At 42.7% G+C, this 17,461-nt stretch overlaps 2 protein-coding genes across 5 annotated transcripts; one reads left to right on the plus strand and one right to left on the minus strand.

Moving 5' to 3' along the window:
• Window positions 1-1,857: 1,857 nt before the first annotated feature.
• LOC109880818 (uncharacterized protein HI_0077) lies at window positions 1,858-13,637 on the plus strand. 4 transcript variants are annotated; one of them, XM_031812310.1, is made up of 13 exons: window positions 2,414-2,654; window positions 2,765-2,853; window positions 3,073-3,191; window positions 3,629-3,728; window positions 3,994-4,091; window positions 4,379-4,528; window positions 9,403-9,570; window positions 9,910-9,979; window positions 10,281-10,359; window positions 10,640-10,793; window positions 11,062-11,166; window positions 11,516-11,544; window positions 11,607-12,245. In XM_031812310.1, the coding sequence occupies exons 1-13, from the start codon at window positions 2,548-2,550 to the stop codon at window positions 11,608-11,610; spliced, it is 1,272 nt and encodes a 423-aa protein (XP_031668170.1). In that variant the 5' UTR covers window positions 2,414-2,547; the 3' UTR covers window positions 11,611-12,245. The 4 variants fall into 4 exon arrangements, with proteins under 4 accessions (XP_031668173.1, XP_031668170.1, XP_031668171.1 ...); XM_031812313.1 differs by lacking the exon at window positions 2,414-2,654 and adding an exon at window positions 1,858-1,975 and having other exon boundaries at window positions 11,516-12,338; XM_031812311.1 differs by having other exon boundaries at window positions 9,910-9,958; window positions 11,516-12,245.
• LOC109880826 (methionyl-tRNA formyltransferase, mitochondrial) lies at window positions 11,987-16,257 on the minus strand. The gene is made up of 9 exons (XM_020473012.2): window positions 15,441-16,257; window positions 15,051-15,248; window positions 14,583-14,705; window positions 13,949-14,051; window positions 13,630-13,705; window positions 13,376-13,467; window positions 13,086-13,164; window positions 12,794-12,867; window positions 11,987-12,587 (listed from the first exon to the last, which is right to left on the minus strand). Exons 1-9 carry the CDS (start codon window positions 15,698-15,700, stop codon window positions 12,390-12,392), a joined length of 1,203 nt encoding a protein of 400 aa, XP_020328601.2. The 5' UTR covers window positions 15,701-16,257; the 3' UTR covers window positions 11,987-12,389.
• Window positions 16,258-17,461: the final 1,204 nt, after the last annotated feature.

The following is a 17,461-nucleotide window of genomic DNA, read 5'->3' on the forward strand; positions in this document are numbered from 1 at the left end:
CTCTCCTTCTTGGTCAAATAGCCCTAACACAGTCTGGAGGTGTGTTGGGTCATTGTCCTGTTGAAAAACAAATGATAGTCCCAGTGCAAACCAGATGGGATGGCGTATTGCTGCAGAATGCTGTGGTAGCCATGCTGGTTAAGTGTGCCTTGAATTCTAAATAAATCACTGACAGTGTCACCAGCAAAGCACCCCCACACCATCACACTTCCTCCCCGTTGGGAACAACACATGCGGAGATCATCCGTTCACCTACTCTTGAGTCTCACGAAGACGCAGCGGTTGGAACCAAAAATCTCAAATTTGGACTCATCAGACCAAAGGACAGATTTCCACCGGTCTAATGTCCATTGCTCATGTTTCTTGGCCCAAGTAAGCCTCTTCTTATTGGTGTCTTTAGTAGTGGTTTCTTTGCAGAAATTTGACCATGAAGGCCTGATTCACGCAGTCCCCTCTGAACAGTTGATGTTGAGATGTGTCTGTTACTTGAACTCTGTGAAGCATTTATTTTGGCTGCAATTTCTGGGGCTAAATAATCAACTTATCCTATGCAGCAGAGGTAACTCTGGGTCTTCCTTTCCTGTGGGGTCCTCATTGAGAGCCAGTTTCATCATAGTGTTAGATGGATTTTGAGAGTCCACTTGAAGAAACTTAAAGTTCTTGAAATTTTCCGGATTGATTGAACTTCATGTTTTAAAGTAATGAAGGGCTGTTGTTTCGTTTTGCTTATTTGAGCTGTTCTTGCCATAATATGGACTTGGTCTTTTACCAAATAGGGCTATCTTCTGTATACCAATCCTACCTTGCCACAACACAACTGATTGGCTCAAACGCATTAAGAAGGAAAGAAAATCCATAAACTTTTAACAAGGCACACCTGTTAATTGAAATGAAATGAAGCTGTTGTCATGTTGTGTTGCTACCATGCTGTGCTTTCATGTGTTGCTGCCATGCTATGTTGTCGTTTTTTGGTCGCTCTTTATGTTGTGTTGTCTCTCTTGTCGTGATGTGTGTTTTGTCCTATATTTTTTATTTAATTTAATTATATTTTTAATCCCAGCCCCCATCCCCACAGGAGGCCTTTTGGCAGGCCGTCATTGTATATAAGATTTAGTTCTTAACTGACTTGCCTATTTAAATCAAGTTTTAAAAGAAGAAAAAAAGCTGGTTGAGAGAATGCCAATATTGTGCAAAGCTGTCATTAAGACGAAGGGTGGCTATTTTGAAAAATCTAAAATATATTTTCATTTGTTTAACACTTTTTTGGTTACTACATGATTCCATAGAAAACACCTTGAATGAGTAGGTGTGTCCAAACTTTTGACTGGTACTGTAGGTCACTATGTAGATCATTCAGTTCCGTTTCAAACCTTCACTGACTTGGTGCCTGCAGTTTGTATGTACCTCCTGGCAATTTTGAGATACAATGTTGTACAGTAGATCATATCAATCATTGTTTTCTAGCCCAAAGGCCGGCAGATGGCGATATTGAGTTGTTTCATGTTACTGTCCAAAGGCATTGTTTGCAGCTGGCTATAAGCCTGTGGCTGGTTCGTACATAAAACATTCTCCATTCAGGCTGCAAAGGCGTCAATTTCCTCCTTAATTTGATTTATTGGCGATAATGCCACAGGGAAAAAAACAGGGAAAGTGTATACTTTATGAAACACAATTTTGCACCACCATGCTAGGGTGGCTAATGCGTGTTCACTCGTGTTGGAAACTATGAAATGTTACACTTGCTAACCTAGGTGGAAGAATCAGATTCTGAATTTCCCTCTTGGGTTTGGACCAGAATCAACCAATAGGAAGCTTTACGCAAATAACTTTAGTTAATTTTAAGTCACAGGTCTCGAGTTTCCGACATGACATGAACACAGCATAATACCTAGGAACGCTAGTCCCAGATGTGCATATCGCCTTTAGCCATTTAGGCTGCAGAAGTCTGTTGTTTACCGCTGGCTGAAAAAGGGGTGTAAGTAGAATCAACCAATAGGAAGCTTATTTATATATATATATATTTTATCAAATCTTCTCACCATTAAATCAAGTTAAGGAGGTAATTGACACCCTTGCAGCGTGAATGGAGAATGTTTTATGTATTAACCTGTCCATGGGGGACACGAGTGTATATAACTGGCTGCATCGTCATCTGCTGGCCTTGAGGTTAATTGTTCTCATTGTAATTTCGTTAAAAAAAATTTTTTTATGTAATCAACCATATCAAAATGAGAAAATGACTGTTAATTGTAATTCTAAATCGTGTCTAATCAACAAATACATTTCTATGCATTCATTCTTTGTCTCAAGTGTTATCTTTTTGCATAGCATGTCAAAGGTTTGTCTCTGTTAAGTTTGGGTTCTTGTTTTACCTTAGTGGTTTTATATCGGGCAGAATTCGTGGAGTACCAACATCCGGTTGAAACAATTGGATTTTGTAGTTCAGAAGAAAACAATTCTGCCACACATCGGCATGGACGGCAGCAGTAGCAAGCTAGTTATGCACAACATTACTCTTACTACTATTTTCTGCATCGTATATTTTAAATGGATCACTTCGAGGAAGATTTAGTCGCTGCATTAAGAGAAATTGTCAAAGACAGAAACTGGCAATGTGTAGGAAAGAAGTGTGATTTTGACTCACCATGCACAAAGTAAGCAGTCCAATTAGCTAGAATAGCAGCAGCTAGCATATACACATTAGCTGCCCTTGCCTATTCTAAACAGATGGTCTAACTGCATGACTTCTCTACGTTTCCCCAAGGCTGTACTCTGAGGATGGTGAACACATTGTCCTGGTTCACACAGAAGATGACAGATTCTGGGCTATGGATTCATCCTGTCCCCATGAAGGTATAAGTTAGCCTAATTGATGGCATCAGCACACAGCACCATGAATCACTCAGCACTATGCTATGGTAGCTTGCTGTTCTGATGATTAATTCATAAACAACTACGTGCCAAAGTGGCTATAGGATAAAGCAGAAGGATGAGAGTATGCTATAAGAACAAAATGATCATGGTCACCATACGATGATGTCTTTCATCATTACAACCACTGTCTTGGCGCAGGAGGCCCTCTTGACCTCGGTGACATTGAGGACCTGGGAGATGGGAAGAGGGTTCTGGTCTGTCCCTGGCATCACTTTGACTTCTGCCTGGAGACAGGTGCCTCTTCCATGGGACTACAGGTAGAGAGAGATGGTCTCCAACAGAGCCTATTTATTCGTAGTATTCTAAATATAGTGTGATAAAGGGAAGGTTGATATGTATTACCACCATCGGCTTCATACAGAAGTCAATGTGGCGTTTATGTGTGTGCTTGGGGGCGAGAGACAGGCATTTGGAGTTGCTTAGAGAAAGTACTGACACCCCTGAGACAATCGAGACGTCTTGAATTTTTCTTTCATTTTGAGAATGTGTAGATCACAAGCGGATGAAACAATCTAATTGAATCCCTTTTTATATTTACATAAGGCATCTACATGTGACAGCTTTGCAAGAGGTGTGAAGACATTCACTAGGCAATGTACTGTATGTGTTATTCGAATTTGGTCATTGAATAACAACAGCTTATTAATCAATAATACCATGAGACTAAAATTAAAGTTTGTTTTTCTGTCTACAGAACCAGGTGTATGAGGTCAGAGTTGTCCAAGACATGATTTATATCAACACACAGAATGAGCTGTGTCTAAGTCCCATCCCAGAGACAGACACATCTAATGGTAAGGCGATAGTATACCTAATGAACAATGTACACCAATCAATTTTTTTTTACAATTACATAAAGGAAAGTAGTTAGCCTGGGTGACAGTCTGTTTCTGCACTCTTGCCATCTCCTTATGGAATTGTCATGCCAAACTTGTTGGCTTGATGATGAGCAGGCTAGAACACACAGATCTGAGAGCAGGCTAGTAGCTAAGATATTTTGTTCTGGCAAAGCTTTGAATGATGTTAAGTACATTAATAAGACATCTCTTTTTGTCTCAGGCAAGTTGTCAGTAGATGATGTCGAGCCATCACCCTCTGAGGACACACTGTGCTTCTGGGCTACAAAGATCCTCTGCACACCAGACCCCAAAGAGAAGGCAAGCCCCATTCACACTAACCACCACATGAAGTGTTAAACTGGGAGGGAATGGAGTGTTGGTTTGTGTTCATTAGGCACCAAATGAAGGAAAGAAAATGTCTGAAACAGGCAGAGACTCCCTGGACTTTCCATGGCAAAACATACAAAACTAGTTTTTGGTGGCATACACAGATTTGCAGATGTTATTTCGCTGCACCCGCGATGCTTGTATTTGACTATAGTGTAACGTTGATGATTTGTTCAACACTGCATATCTCACTGGCTCACTGACTTTGATCCCTGTAGGTAGCCATGACGCTGGAGGTCCAGGAGAGGTGGAACAGTGGGGAGATCACAGAGGTGGGTCAGGCTACACCACCTGTCCAGCCAAGCAGGAAGGAGAACCTGACCGTACTGCAGCCGGGCAAAATCAAGCGTGGCAAAGGTGGCACACTGGTCAGTGTTAAGAACACCCTCTAATCACTCAGACCAGACAGGTTGGCAGTATGAACTAACAAGTTCAGAATCTCTGAAATCCCCAAAAACTGAGCCTAAAATCACATTGAACTTTAGAGGGATTATTCTCATTAGCACTGTATGTAAAGTGTAGTCCTGCATCCTAAATAACAGGCTCTTCTCACTATCTAGAACTGTCTGGTCAGCTTGCTGAAGAACAGAATGGCTTTAGGAAAGCCAGAACATGTATAGACCACATCTATACTGTCTCTACAGTGGTCCAGGCTAGAATTCAAGAGAGAGAACCAACTTTTGCCTGTTTTATTGGTTTTATGAAGGCTTTTGATTAGGTAAATAGAGACCTAATTGCTTTTAGACTGGGGTAAATCCATTTGAATTCGATCACTTTTTGACAACACCCTTTATTCAGGAGCACGTTGTGTCTCAACCACGGACACAACACAAAAACCTCAGATGATGGAAAGTAGGATATAAGCTACAACATATGCGGATATGAAAAAAATCTGAGTTTACGCCTTTTTACATAATTGACATTAAAGGTAAAGTTTGACAACCCTATTTGTTGTAAGCGTTTGAATTATATCAAACTCAACCGTTGATCTTTTCCAGTGATGATGACATGGATGTCTCATGCTATGGTGGGGTAATGCTAAATGGGTCAACTTTGAGCACATCTTATCTCCTGAATGTTTTGCATTCAGGTCCAAAACGTCACTTTCTGACCACTTCTTCCATGGACAAACATGTCTGGAATGTTCTGTTTAAATCAAAAGGGAAGCTGTCAAAAAGTGATTGAATTCATATGGATTTAACCACTAATTAAAATGGGAATTGATGGAAGATTCTCTGATGTTATCAAACCTCTTTATCTGGCTCGTTGCCTGTGTTCAGGTTAATGACCTGGTTTCCAACCCCTTACTGTGTATAGCAGGGAGACGTACTCTCAGCCACTTTATTTACTCTATATGTTAATGATTTAGACCAAATGAAAAGGACCTTGGTTACTGTGCTTATTCTCAACTGTTTCAACCCTGTGTGTGTCCAGTGATGGACTATGCTGCTGGGGTATGGGGGATCCAAAGTACATACTAATTGTAACAATGTTCAAAACAGAGCAATCCGCTGCTTTCTTGGTGTGCATAAACTGATTCGAAACCTGGCCATCTGTGGAGATATGGGTTGTGAAGGTAGTTAAGAAGGTGACATGGTACGTCTATGGAACAGACTGATGAATATGCCAGAACACAGAATCACAAAAAAAGGGTTTGACTGAGACCTAGATAATTACCTATTTTTTGTGAAACTGATTTGCAGTATATATTCAGGAACAAATTACCATGTGGTGTTAACCAAATCTAGGACAAGCTTTTTCTGATCCACAAGGAAAAATGGGCAGCTGATATATGGTTTAGACCTAAAAACTTAGAACAACATACTGTCAAAAGCCAAAGGTCAGTTTGTGCTCAACTCCCATCCGGCCCTCTCCCTCTGGCTTAGAGAAGGGTCGATTTAACACAGTGCCTGAAGAGGAGATCATTTGCCTACTGTGTTGGGAAATCCAAAACAAAATCCATTTAGTGTTTTATTGCCCTTTGTATAACGATCTGAGACATGTTATCTTCTGTAAAAATGTTTGGTGCTAAACCCTGAAGTATTGTGGTTATGGGACAAGCAGGGACTTGAAGTCTGTTTCAGGCAGGCGGTTTGAGATCAGTTTGTTTACACTGCCTGGAGAAGGAGAAATGTACTCTTTGTGTAGTGTACGGTTTGTGTAGTGGGGCTAGATGGTAGCTGTACTGTTTGTGTAGTGGGGTTAGATGGTAGCTGTACTGTTTGTGTAGTGGGGCTAGATGGTAGCTGTACTGTTTGTAGTGGGGCTAGATGGTAGCTGTACTGTTTGTGTAGTGGGGCTAGATGGTAGCTGTACTGTTTGTGTAGTGGGGCTAGATGGTAGCTGTACTGTTTGTGTAGTGGGGCTAGATGGTAGCTGTACTGTTTGTGTAGTGGGGCTAGATGGTACCTGTACTGTTTGTGTAGTGGGGCTAGATGGTAGCTGTACTGTTTGTGTAGTGGGGCTAGATGGTAGCTGTACTGTTTGTGTAGTGGGGCTAGATGGTAGCTGTACTGTTTGTGTAGTGGGGCTAGATGGTAGCTGTACTGTTTGTAGTGGGGCTAGATGGTAGCTGTACTGTTTGTAGTGGGGCTAGATGGTAGCTGTACTGTGTGTGTAGTGGGGCTAGATGGTAGCTGTACTGTTTGTAGTGGGGCTAGATGGTAGCTGTACTGTGTGTGTAGTGGGGCTAGATGGTAGCTGTACTGTGTGTAGTGGGGCTAGATGGTAGCTGTACTGTTTGTAGTGGGGCTAGATGGTAGCTGTACTGTGTGTGTAGTGGGGCTAGATGGTAGCTGTACTGTTTGTAGTGGGGCTAGATGGTAGCTGTACTGTTTGTAGTGGGGCTAGATGGTAGCTGTACTGTGTGTGTAGTGGGGCTAGATGGTAGCTGTACTGTTTGTAGTGGGGCTAGATGGTAGCTGTACTGTTTGTAGTGGGGCTAGATGGTAGCTGTACTGTTTGTGTAGTGGGGCTAGATGGTAGCTGTACTGTTTGTGTAGTGGGGCTAGATGGTACCTGTACTGTTTGTGTAGTGGGGCTAGATGGTACCTGTACTGTTTGTGTAGTGGGGCTAGATGGTAGCTGTACTGTTTGTGTAGTGGGGCTAGATGGTAGCTGTACTGTGTGTGTAGTGGGGCTAGATGGTAGCTGTACTGTTTGTAGTGGGGCTAGATGGTAGCTGTACTGTGTGTGTAGTGGGGCTAGATGGTAGCTGTACTGTTTGTAGTGGGGCTAGATGGTAGCTGTACTGTTTGTGTAGTGGGGCTAGATGGTAGCTGTACTGTTTGTAGTGGGGCTAGATGGTAGCTGTACTGTGTGTGTAGTGGGGCTAGATGGTAGCTGTACTGTTTGTAGTGGGGCTAGATGGTAGCTGTACTGTTTGTGTAGTGGGGCTAGATGGTAGCTGTACTGTTTGTAGTGGGGCTAGATGGTAGCTGTACTGTTTGTGTAGTGGGGCTAGATGGTAGCTGTACTGTTTGTAGTGGGGCTAGATGGTAGCTGTACTGTTTGTAGTGGGGCTAGATGGTAGCTGTACTGTGTGTAGTGGGGCTAGATGGTAGCTGTACTGTTTGTAGTGGGGCTAGATGGTAGCTGTACTGTTTGTAGTGGGGCTAGATGGTAGCTGTACTGTTTGTAGTGGGGCTAGATGGTAGCTGTACTGTGTGTAGTGGGGCTAGATGGTAGCTGTACTGTTTGTAGTGGGGCTAGATGGTAGCTGTACTGTTTGTGTAGTGGGGCTAGATGGTAGCTGTACTGTGTGTGTAGTGGGGCTAGATGGTAGCTGTACTGTTTGTGTAGTGGGGCTAGATGGTAGCTGTACTGTTTGTGTAGTGGGGCTAGATGGTAGCTGTACTGTTTGTAGTGGGGCTAGATGGTAGCTGTACTGTTTGTGTAGTGGGGCTAGATGGTAGCTGTACTGTTTGTGTAGTGGGGCTAGATGGTAGCTGTACTGTTTGTGTAGTGGGGCTAGATGGTAGCTGTACTGTTTGTGTAGTGGGGCTAGATGGTAGCTGTACTGTGTGTAGTGGGGCTAGATGGTAGCTGTACTGTTTGTAGTGGGGCTAGATGGTAGCTGTACTGTTTGTAGTGGGGCTAGATGGTAGCTGTACTGTTTGTGTAGTGGGGCTAGATGGTAGCTGTACTGTTTGTGTAGTGGGGCTAGATGGTAGCTGTACTGTTTGTGTAGTGGGGCTAGATGGTAGCTGTACTGTTTGTAGTGGGGCTAGATGGTAGCTGTACTGTTTGTAGTGGGGCTAGATGGTAGCTGTACTGTTTGTAGTGGGGCTAGATGGTAGCTGTACTGTGTGTAGTGGGGCTAGATGGTAGCTGTACTGTTTGTAGTGGGGCTAGATGGTAGCTGTACTGTTTGTAGTGGGGCTAGATGGTAGCTGTACTGTTTGTGTAGTGGGGCTAGATGGTAGCTGTACTGTTTGTGTAGTGGGGCTAGATGGTAGCTGTACTTGCCATGATTATTGTACAGTATATGCATATCATTTGTACAATCTTATTTTGTGTTGAGTACAAGGAAAATGGTACTGTGTTTAGTAGTGTCTTGTGAGCCCATGTGGGCTGGGTGCCAGTAGATACTTAAATCAATCACAATCAATCATGTAGCCTAACAAATAGAAGACCAAACACGACAATGACAATAGACACAGGTAATGGTACTGTTGAGAAAAAGGAGGGAACATATGCCATGCCAGTATTGAACTACACAACCCCTAAATGGGCATGCTAACTACCCACTGTCGCAATAAAATAATCTCTTCGGAAGTCAAAGTTTATTTGTCACTTGCACAGGATACAACAGGTGTGAAACAGTGCAGTGACATGCTTACTTGCAAGCTCTTTCCCAACAATGCAGTATTCAATATAAAGGTAAGAGAAATAATACGAAGGAAAAACAGTAGGGAAAAAACTAGATTGTAAACTCTATACAGGATCAGTACCAGCACCATCATTTCAATGTGCAGGGATACTGGAGTAGTTGAGCTAGATGTGTAAGCAGGGGTAAAAGTGACTGTCAGCAGTATAAATAATAGAATAAATAGAAACAGCAGCGTAAATGGTGTGTGTTCATGTGTAATGTGTGTGGCATTACATTCGTTGTCATGGTATTAGCATTCGTTGTCATACCATTAGTACATACAGTACGGACGAAGGCTATAGAACTGCAACATTCCATGCTTCATGAATGATGATTGATATGAGCGTGTGTGTTTACTATGTGTCTGACCAGGCTAGCAGGATAGCCCTCCTCCACTCCCTGGCTAACATAGAGCAGTGGGCTATAGACCTGTCCTGGGACGTCATCGCTCGCTTCTCATCGGTCAGACTGGACACTGGAGAGCCCCTGCCCCGCCAGTTCTTCAGCGACTTTGTCAAAGTGGCCGGAGACGAGGCCAAGGTCAGTGTCCGAACATATATTTAATTAATGTGGTCTGTTACGTGTTGTTTTAAGTATAGTTCACTTTCTGAAGTTTCAGCTTATTTTTTAAAAACAGGCTGGGGGGAAAAGTGGAATATTCCTTTAAGAATGATGCACATTATTGTTATGTATGTCTGTTGTTCAAACGTCTGTACATCAGATATTGGTAGTCCAAGTATATTTACTATGTTTATATTTGTATAATACTGCAAGACAGTGTTCCTCAAGGAGGATAAAAAGTGGTAGTACTGTATCAGTTGTGAGTAGTGGATGGACTGTTACCCTGGGAATACAATGAATTTCTACGGTTCCCAACAGCATTATCACTTACTAGAGACGAGGATCACAGAACTCGACAGCTTCTTTGGTGCGTTACCTGTTCATAATGGTGGGTGGTTCGCTGGCTTCTCTAGACTAAGGCCGGGCTTCAATCCGATCTCTTTTGTAGACAATGCGTCTTTGGAAAGGCAATGTTCCCCGTGTTTGTGGAGATCGAATTCACAGTAAACTCTGCATATTTCGGCTCAATCGGAAATGAACTTTTAAGTATCACGCGTGCTAAAATGCAGATTGGATTGAATCCTGGCCTAACTAACTATTAATATCATCACAGTTGGTTTTATGAAAAAAATACATGACATTTTCAGTGCAGCCAGTGTAAGTTGAGCTTCCTCCACTCGTCTCCACAGGACTGTGGCAGTCAGCAACGGATACGTCCCACGACCTTCTGGCGAGGCTAGCCATTGTGCATATGGTACATGAAGCCAGGTACAGCATCCACCTGAATTACAGCACCAACAGAATATGATTATGTTACCAGTGCAGTGGAAGCATTATGGTCCCTATTACCTTGACACATCTTCTAATACACCCATGGGGTTCACATTATCTGAAAGGTTTGGATAGGTGTGAGAAATGTCACTCCTCCTTGGCCACAAGTAACCACAGGGTGGCTAAAACAAAAAATGGATGAAATTCTTGTCTTTTCTAAATCGACTGGGCTCGAGGAAAGTACATCTACCTAACTCCCTCTCTCTCCTCCTGCAAGGGGCCTAGATGTGCACCCCCAGACCCTCTCCCGCTTCGCTGCCCAGGGGGACTGCAGCTCTGTGGAGGTGCTAGAGGTTATCTACCGGGATGAGATCACTCACGTGGCCGCCGGGCTCCGCTGGTTCACCTACATCTGTTCACAGGAAGAACGGGTATGTCTATAAGGAGGCCATTATTTAACTACACTTTAGTAGACTGAACAGTGTATAAATAGTTGCCTCTTTATAATGCACATTGTTGAAGAAATGTTTCAAATAAAATCACTGCCACATTACAACTGGGTTTATGGTGAATGTAGTAAATCACTGGCCTGGTAACACATCCACCATAGTTGATGCAGCTGTGCCTCATCTAAAATTACATCCAAAAGTGTAATACATTTTGGTAGTTAATATTCAGCTTTCCTGATGCTCTTTTTAGGATTGCTTATCTACTTTCCATGACTTGGTGAAGCAGCACTTCAAAGGTTACCTGAAGCCTCCTTTTAACACAGAGGGTAGGAAGACAGCAGGGATGACAGAGGAGGTATGATGACACCCTAAACACATTCACACTAGATAACGGCAGCTAGCTTTATGACTAAAAGGAAACATGCAGTCAGTGTTTCCCAACCCTCTCTTAACCACCAGACATTTGTGTTCTACTACTTCACTGATACATCCTTATCACTGATTAACTAATTAGCCTACCAAGCACTTGATTAGTTGAATCAACAGGGCTAAAATAAAAAATGTAATCCTCTGAGGGCGTTGGACAACACTGGTCTAATTCACACCCACTTTATCAAGTTAAGTGAATAAATACATTTCCTTCAATGTTTTGTTTAAAACTTAGTTGAAATGCTACGATTCTGAACTTTCTTTCTCTTCCATAGTGGTACGTGCCTCTTGTAAAGCCTCCCAGTTAACAGACAATGTCCCCCGAGACCAGCATGCTGTGACGAACACGGTTGTAAAGCCTCCCAGTTAACAGACAATGTCCCCCGAGACCAGCATGCTGTGAAGAACACAGTTGCTGCATCCCAGCGGGTGGAGGAAGCAGTTTCACACCAAATCTCATAACACCTGGATGAAGGTCAAACTGTTACTATTATAAAGATTTAAACTCAAGCATGTCAGTAGCCGTATCAATGTGGTATTGCAATCTAATATCTGAGCCCAATGTAGATGACGTGGCATTCGATCATTGGTTAATTTGTGCAGTGCGACTGCAATGTAGTCGGCCTGGAACGGCACCATTTAGTCCCCTGGGAAGAGTACATCTCTAAAACAGTGATAAATATTACAAAGTCCAATGCATAATATGGTAATGGATAATGTCATAGAGCAAATGACAAAGGCAACAGAACCTTGTAAATGTTTATTTATGCAAATACAACTGTTATTTTGGTAGTCTAACGGGTTTGAGGGTTTTGCATTCGACAACAAACTACTCACACACAACAGCCTCTCCATGATATCACTATTATTACATTCATGTGTTCCATAGGCTATCAGGAAATAGTTTCCAGTAGGCGTAAAATAAGAGAAAACATTTTTGAAACAGAAGGTAGTTACTACCTGGACTTGAACAATAAGAAATGCTCATTTTTAGTTTCAAAACGTTTTGCCACGGTGTTCCCTGCTGAACACTACTCGTGTGTGTACTCTTAAATATGTTGTCTTAAAACAGACATAGTATAGATCCTTTATTTTTTACAGGAAATGTATCTAATCAAATAACATTAAAGTAGGTTGTTGTTTTGTGTTTTAATGCACAGCATGTAGCTGTGTCAATGAGTTCTCCTCTCCAGCTGAATGTAATTTAGTTCTGTTACTGTGGAACAGGCACTCCTGCTTGGGAGGGCCAGATCTGTTCTGGAAGCTCTGATGGAGATATCCGTTGTAGAAGTCCGCTGCCGACAGTCTCTTCTTCAGCATCACCGCCTTGAATCCCACCCAGCCATCCTTGACCACCGAACACACAAAAAGTGCTTGTCATCATTTCTTTATGGGATCCATCAAGTTAATTATTTGTATTATGCCATGATACATCAGGAAGTGAATTATTTTTCATTAATATTAGACATATTTCAATAAGACAAAATTTGAGGTGTTTTGACATAATAGTAAACCATGGAAAGTGTCAAGGATGAAAAGCCTGGCTCACGCACCTTACAACAGACAGCCAAGGTGTTGGATTCTTTCTGATAACTCATAGATCCTGGCACAGGAATCCTCCCTCGACCTGTCATTAAAACAATCACAACCTTTCTCAACCTAAGATATTCAAAACGGATGTTACCAGACAGATTGTCTTCTCAGCGTGTGGACTCCAGCACTACTGCTGCCGATCCACACAGCTACTTACCGCATACTGATTGAACTAGCTGACTGAGTCAACCACCATCTACCACCAAGCAGTGGTGGAAACAATGAAGAGTCCTGATTAAAAGAGGAAATTACCTGATAGTGAAATGTTGCACTTGCCAGCAAAGTCCAGCAGCTTTATGGTCTTGCCCATCCAAATTGTTCTCAATGGGATCTAATGAGAGAGAAGAGGAGGGCATTATTTTAACACTACTGGACAATGTGTGTTGAGAGTCCGGTCATAGTAAATCAAGGTCATGTTCAGTATGCACAGAATTAGAAAATCATCTGAAACAGGTGAGGAACGGCCTGAAATCGCCCAATAAGACTGCTCACTTTTGTTTGAAGTTTTCTGACAACTGAACATGACTGGTCTGTCTTATTACCCGGGATGCGATGGCACGAAACAGGCAGTCGATCTGGACACAGGTCTGCTCCTCCCATACGATCCAGCTCATCGATGTGCTGATTTTAGGGGCTGTTGAGAAGAGTCAACTCTAAGCTGAGGCATGAATGGGTGCTTAGAAAGTACACACAGCTTTCACCCTCCTGTAAGTTGCAATTCTTGCCGATTGTTTATCATTCAAATTGTAATTACTACTAGCATCAAATGTCTGGTTGAGGAAATAAATGTTCTTACCTACAGTGGCACCGTCTTGAACTTGCTCCCTTCGGTTTGTGATTCTCTCTGGAAGGGTCCTTAATGTGTCAATCAACTGTTCAAGCAAAATAAGAAAGGTCCCATATAAGAGGGCTTACATTAACCATGACTGGTTTCTGACAAGCCTCTTCAAACGGATTTCGCTCTGTGGATCTACGTCCCAAATGAGTGAGCTCAAATCACACCCTATTCCCCATGTAGTGCACTACATTTGACCAACAGTCATATAAAACCTGAGCCACGTAGTACACTGGATGGGAATAGGGTGCTATAACTACACAATGTGAAGTGCATTCACCAGCTGGGCTCCCTTGGTGGCCAGAGTAGCTCCTAGCTGGTCAGCTGTGAAGTTGTCTGGGACCTGGTAGATCTCCTGGTGAAGAATGGGACCCACATCAAACCTGTAACAGAGACCAGAGACACACCGCGGTTTACAGTAACACAGACACACACTGCAGTTTACTGTAACAGACAATGAGGTTTACTGTAACACAGATCAGAGATACACTGAGGTGCAAAGGTTTAATGATCTTTGACTTGAGGAATAGTAGTATGTGCTTTGACAGTGAATACGGTAGTAGAGTACACTATTATATATAGGCCTATTGAAATCTGGTGGCCTCTGGAGACATTATGGTCCAGTTTCCTGGACCCAGATAAAGCTGTCCTGTACAGGGCTATAACACATGCTCAATGGGGAAAGTCACCATTAAAAGGGCTTTTCAGTCCAGGATTATGTTGGGAAATCATCCCTAAATATGCATTTGAACAAACAACCATCTGCTAATGTCATCCCTCACTTTTGCTTGTCAATAGTAGGTCCATGTTACTGGCAGATGACTGGTCCCTTTCATGACTTACCCTTCCTCCCTCAGCACCATGAGGAAAGGAGGGAAGGGGACAGAAAGTAGCTCTGGGTCACGTTAGCCTACCTCTTTGGTCGTATCTGCATGACGCTGACCCCGGTGATAGTGTCTCCGTGTAGGATGGTGTGGAACACTGGGGCGGGGCCGCGCCATCTGGGGAGAAGGCTGGGGTGGACATTCAGGATCCCACTGGAATAGAGGCAACAGACACATGCTGCAACTATCACAATCAAACAGAATGGACACAGTCAGGGTTTGACTCTTGGGAGGTGTTCATAAGATTGACACTTCTTGGAGAGTCTGATGCTTGTGTAGCTGATATAGAACATAGTAGCTACCGTGGAGCAAGTGATGTCGCCCGCCCTGAGATCTACAAGTACATTCTGGTTCAGTGGTAATGACAATGCTTATTTTGGTGGCGAGTCAGAGTATTGTGTGCAGGTCCCTGGTTTGCACCCAGCTAGGGGCACACAGGGACAGAAGCTATAACGTTACACTTGTATTGCATGAGTCACTTTCAGAGAAGTTACTCACCATGGAAACTGGTTGATAAGTCCTTCCCGAAGCAAGCAGCCAAACGACACCACCACCCCGACATCGAACCGCCCTTGAAGATCCCCGAGAGGCCAGACATGAACGGGCAGTTTGTTTTGATCAGCAAACTTCTTCACAGGGACGTCATTGGATAGTGTGACAACCTCAAGTGATTCCACAACTCGGTCATTGGAGTCCCTGTGACAAATAATGACAGCTAACAACTGACATTAGGCAACGAGAAGTTACTCTAGCCTGGTCCCAGATCTGTTCGCACTGTTGCTCCAACTCTTATGAGAGCACAAACAGATATTGGACCAGGTTAAAGTTACTCACTGCAAAGACTCTCCTCTTTGCTCACTGGCATGTAAATTGTTGTGGGTGTCATACCTTGACGCAGAGAGCAGCTTGAGGGATTCTACAGCAAAATCATCTGTCCCAAAGAAAAGGACCCTCCAAGGTGGTTCTGTTGATAAGGAGTTCCTAGTGGCAAATAGGCGGGTCTTGCCAGGGACTTGTCCACAACGTCTATGTTTCTCCGGCGTTCTTTTGACCCACACGCCAACAGATGCATGCCTCTGGGTGCAATAATTGCAAAAGCTATGGAGTATTTTCAGACCCATTACTTTTGCCTTGACATTGTTCCACATCTTCTGTCATTGGTCGGGCGGGCATCTACCAATGCCACCAGTGTGTCAAAATTAGCTAGCAATGCTCGACTCCAGTATGGCTAGTTTATTCGTCAAGACAAGCTCAACAAATTACACGAGGGCCCCTCTAGAATTAAGATTTATTCGTGTGACACGCTTATCTTTAGCGTTAATTAATATTGTCCAACATTTAGCTTGATTAATGTCAGCTATAACGTTAAGGTATTTCTACATACGGGCGCCGCCATATTTTTTCTTGACATACACCATGTTTCCGGTTCTATCGAAAATAGTTCTCCCTTCGTTTGATCAGACACTTTTAGTTCCGACTAGACAGTGACGCCTTGATCAGACCGATAGTGCCCTGCGCAAAATAGAACGCAGCATCATCTGGATATGGGTGCAACAAAAGTTCAACATTCACCTACTGCTACCTTTTCTGTCAATTCGTCAACGAATACAGTTTGACGCATACATTTTTTAAATCCTATGTTTAGCACCACATAGAACGCATTGCAACTGCCTCTGCAAAGCAGCGTTCCATTGGAATGAATGTACTTCTGGAGTCCCGGAATGAAGGGCATGGTCCGTGTGATCGAGGCGTGAGTCTCTAAGAAGAGGCCTGTGCAGAGAGGTATATTATGTGGTCCAAACCTTCAGAGAGAATCAAGTTCTCTCCCATGAAACTGAACTGTTTCTTTTTTTCCTCACAGAGAAGGGATATTATATGTGTAAATAATTGACTTTATTCCAACCACAACCAATGGGACTCCCTTAAAACACACCATTTTGAAACAACTATGACCAGAAGTTACTTTTCATTGCAGGTTATGATATGAGAGCATTTTCGCTAACCCAAACCCTAACCCTTTTCTTAACCTTAATCTAAGTATCCTTTTTACTAGATTACTTGTAGTTTTTCATGTTTTCTGTCTGTAATTCTTTTGTAATGAATTGGTGCTGCCTATCTTGGCCAGGGTTCTCTTGAAAAATAGATTTGAATCTCAATGAGCCCTTCCTGGTTAAATAAAGGTTAAATAAAAAATATTTTAAAGAATCCTAACCTGCTATGTTGATTCTCCTTACCTGCTGCGTAAAATCTCCTAACCTGCTACAAAAAAAGTAACTTCTGGTCGTAGCTGTATCGAAGTAGTGTTTTTAGGGTATCTTCACAACCAACCAACAAAATTATTTGTTATTTGAGTATCCTCATCCTGTTGATTTTTAAAGTGTTGGCAAATAAATGTCTTTGTGTTCACAAAACAGTTGAACTCACTCACTTAAAAGGCCAGCCTACTTCTTTCTCATCTGCTAAGGTATGGTAGATGACCTGGAGGTCATTTACCTTTAACTGTAAAACATACTTGCCATAAAGAAATAAAAATCCCTTTAAGTCTCTTGTTTAACAGACAGATATCACGACAGTTCCACATATGCCAGATGTTTGACCAAACACAGACTGTTTTCCTCCCATGTCTACAAACTGCAATGGCAAGGTCCCAGCAAGGCTAACTAAACAGTAACCAAGCAACCCTGGTCACTGACCTTGTCGATGCAAGGATAATGCCCCCCCAATGTAGAGTTTAAAAGCTTGAGTACAGGATTGATTCCATTCCATTTAGTTAGGAGAAGATTGTAATGAAGTAGGCCCAGTTATGGTGCAGTACACTATGCAGTAGTTTACAGCAGCCTAATGAAGCATTCATAACTTCTTATCATTGAGAAAGAAAAGACTGCCATCACTATAAGGATGTTTCACCC

This window comes from Oncorhynchus kisutch, unplaced genomic scaffold (assembly GCF_002021735.2).
Source record: "Oncorhynchus kisutch isolate 150728-3 unplaced genomic scaffold, Okis_V2 Okis03b-Okis08b_hom, whole genome shotgun sequence".
Lineage (NCBI taxonomy): Eukaryota > Metazoa > Chordata > Actinopteri > Salmoniformes > Salmonidae > Oncorhynchus > Oncorhynchus kisutch.

What these genes read in the sequence shown, in the direction of transcription:
- LOC109880826 (XM_020473012.2), bottom strand. Translation starts at nt 15,700, where the DNA reads ATGTGGAACAATGTCAAGGCAAAAGTAATGGGTCTGAAAATACTCCAT. An exon ending in AAGCTGCTCTCTGCGTCAAG is followed by an intron (nt 15,249 to 15,440) that starts GTATGACACCCA and finishes TATTTGTCACAG; the next exon opens with GGACTCCAATGACCGAGTTG. An exon ending in TTCGTGCCATCGCATCCCGG is followed by an intron (nt 13,165 to 13,375) that starts GTAATAAGACAG and finishes CTCTCTCATTAG; the next exon opens with ATCCCATTGAGAACAATTTG.
- LOC109880818 (XM_031812310.1), top strand. Translation starts at nt 2,548, where the DNA reads ATGGATCACTTCGAGGAAGATTTAGTCGCTGCATTAAGAGAAATTGTC. An exon ending in TTCATCCTGTCCCCATGAAG is followed by an intron (nt 2,854 to 3,072) that starts GTATAAGTTAGC and finishes GTCTTGGCGCAG; the next exon opens with GAGGCCCTCTTGACCTCGGT. An exon ending in CCTCTTCCATGGGACTACAG is followed by an intron (nt 3,192 to 3,628) that starts GTAGAGAGAGAT and finishes TTCTGTCTACAG; the next exon opens with AACCAGGTGTATGAGGTCAG.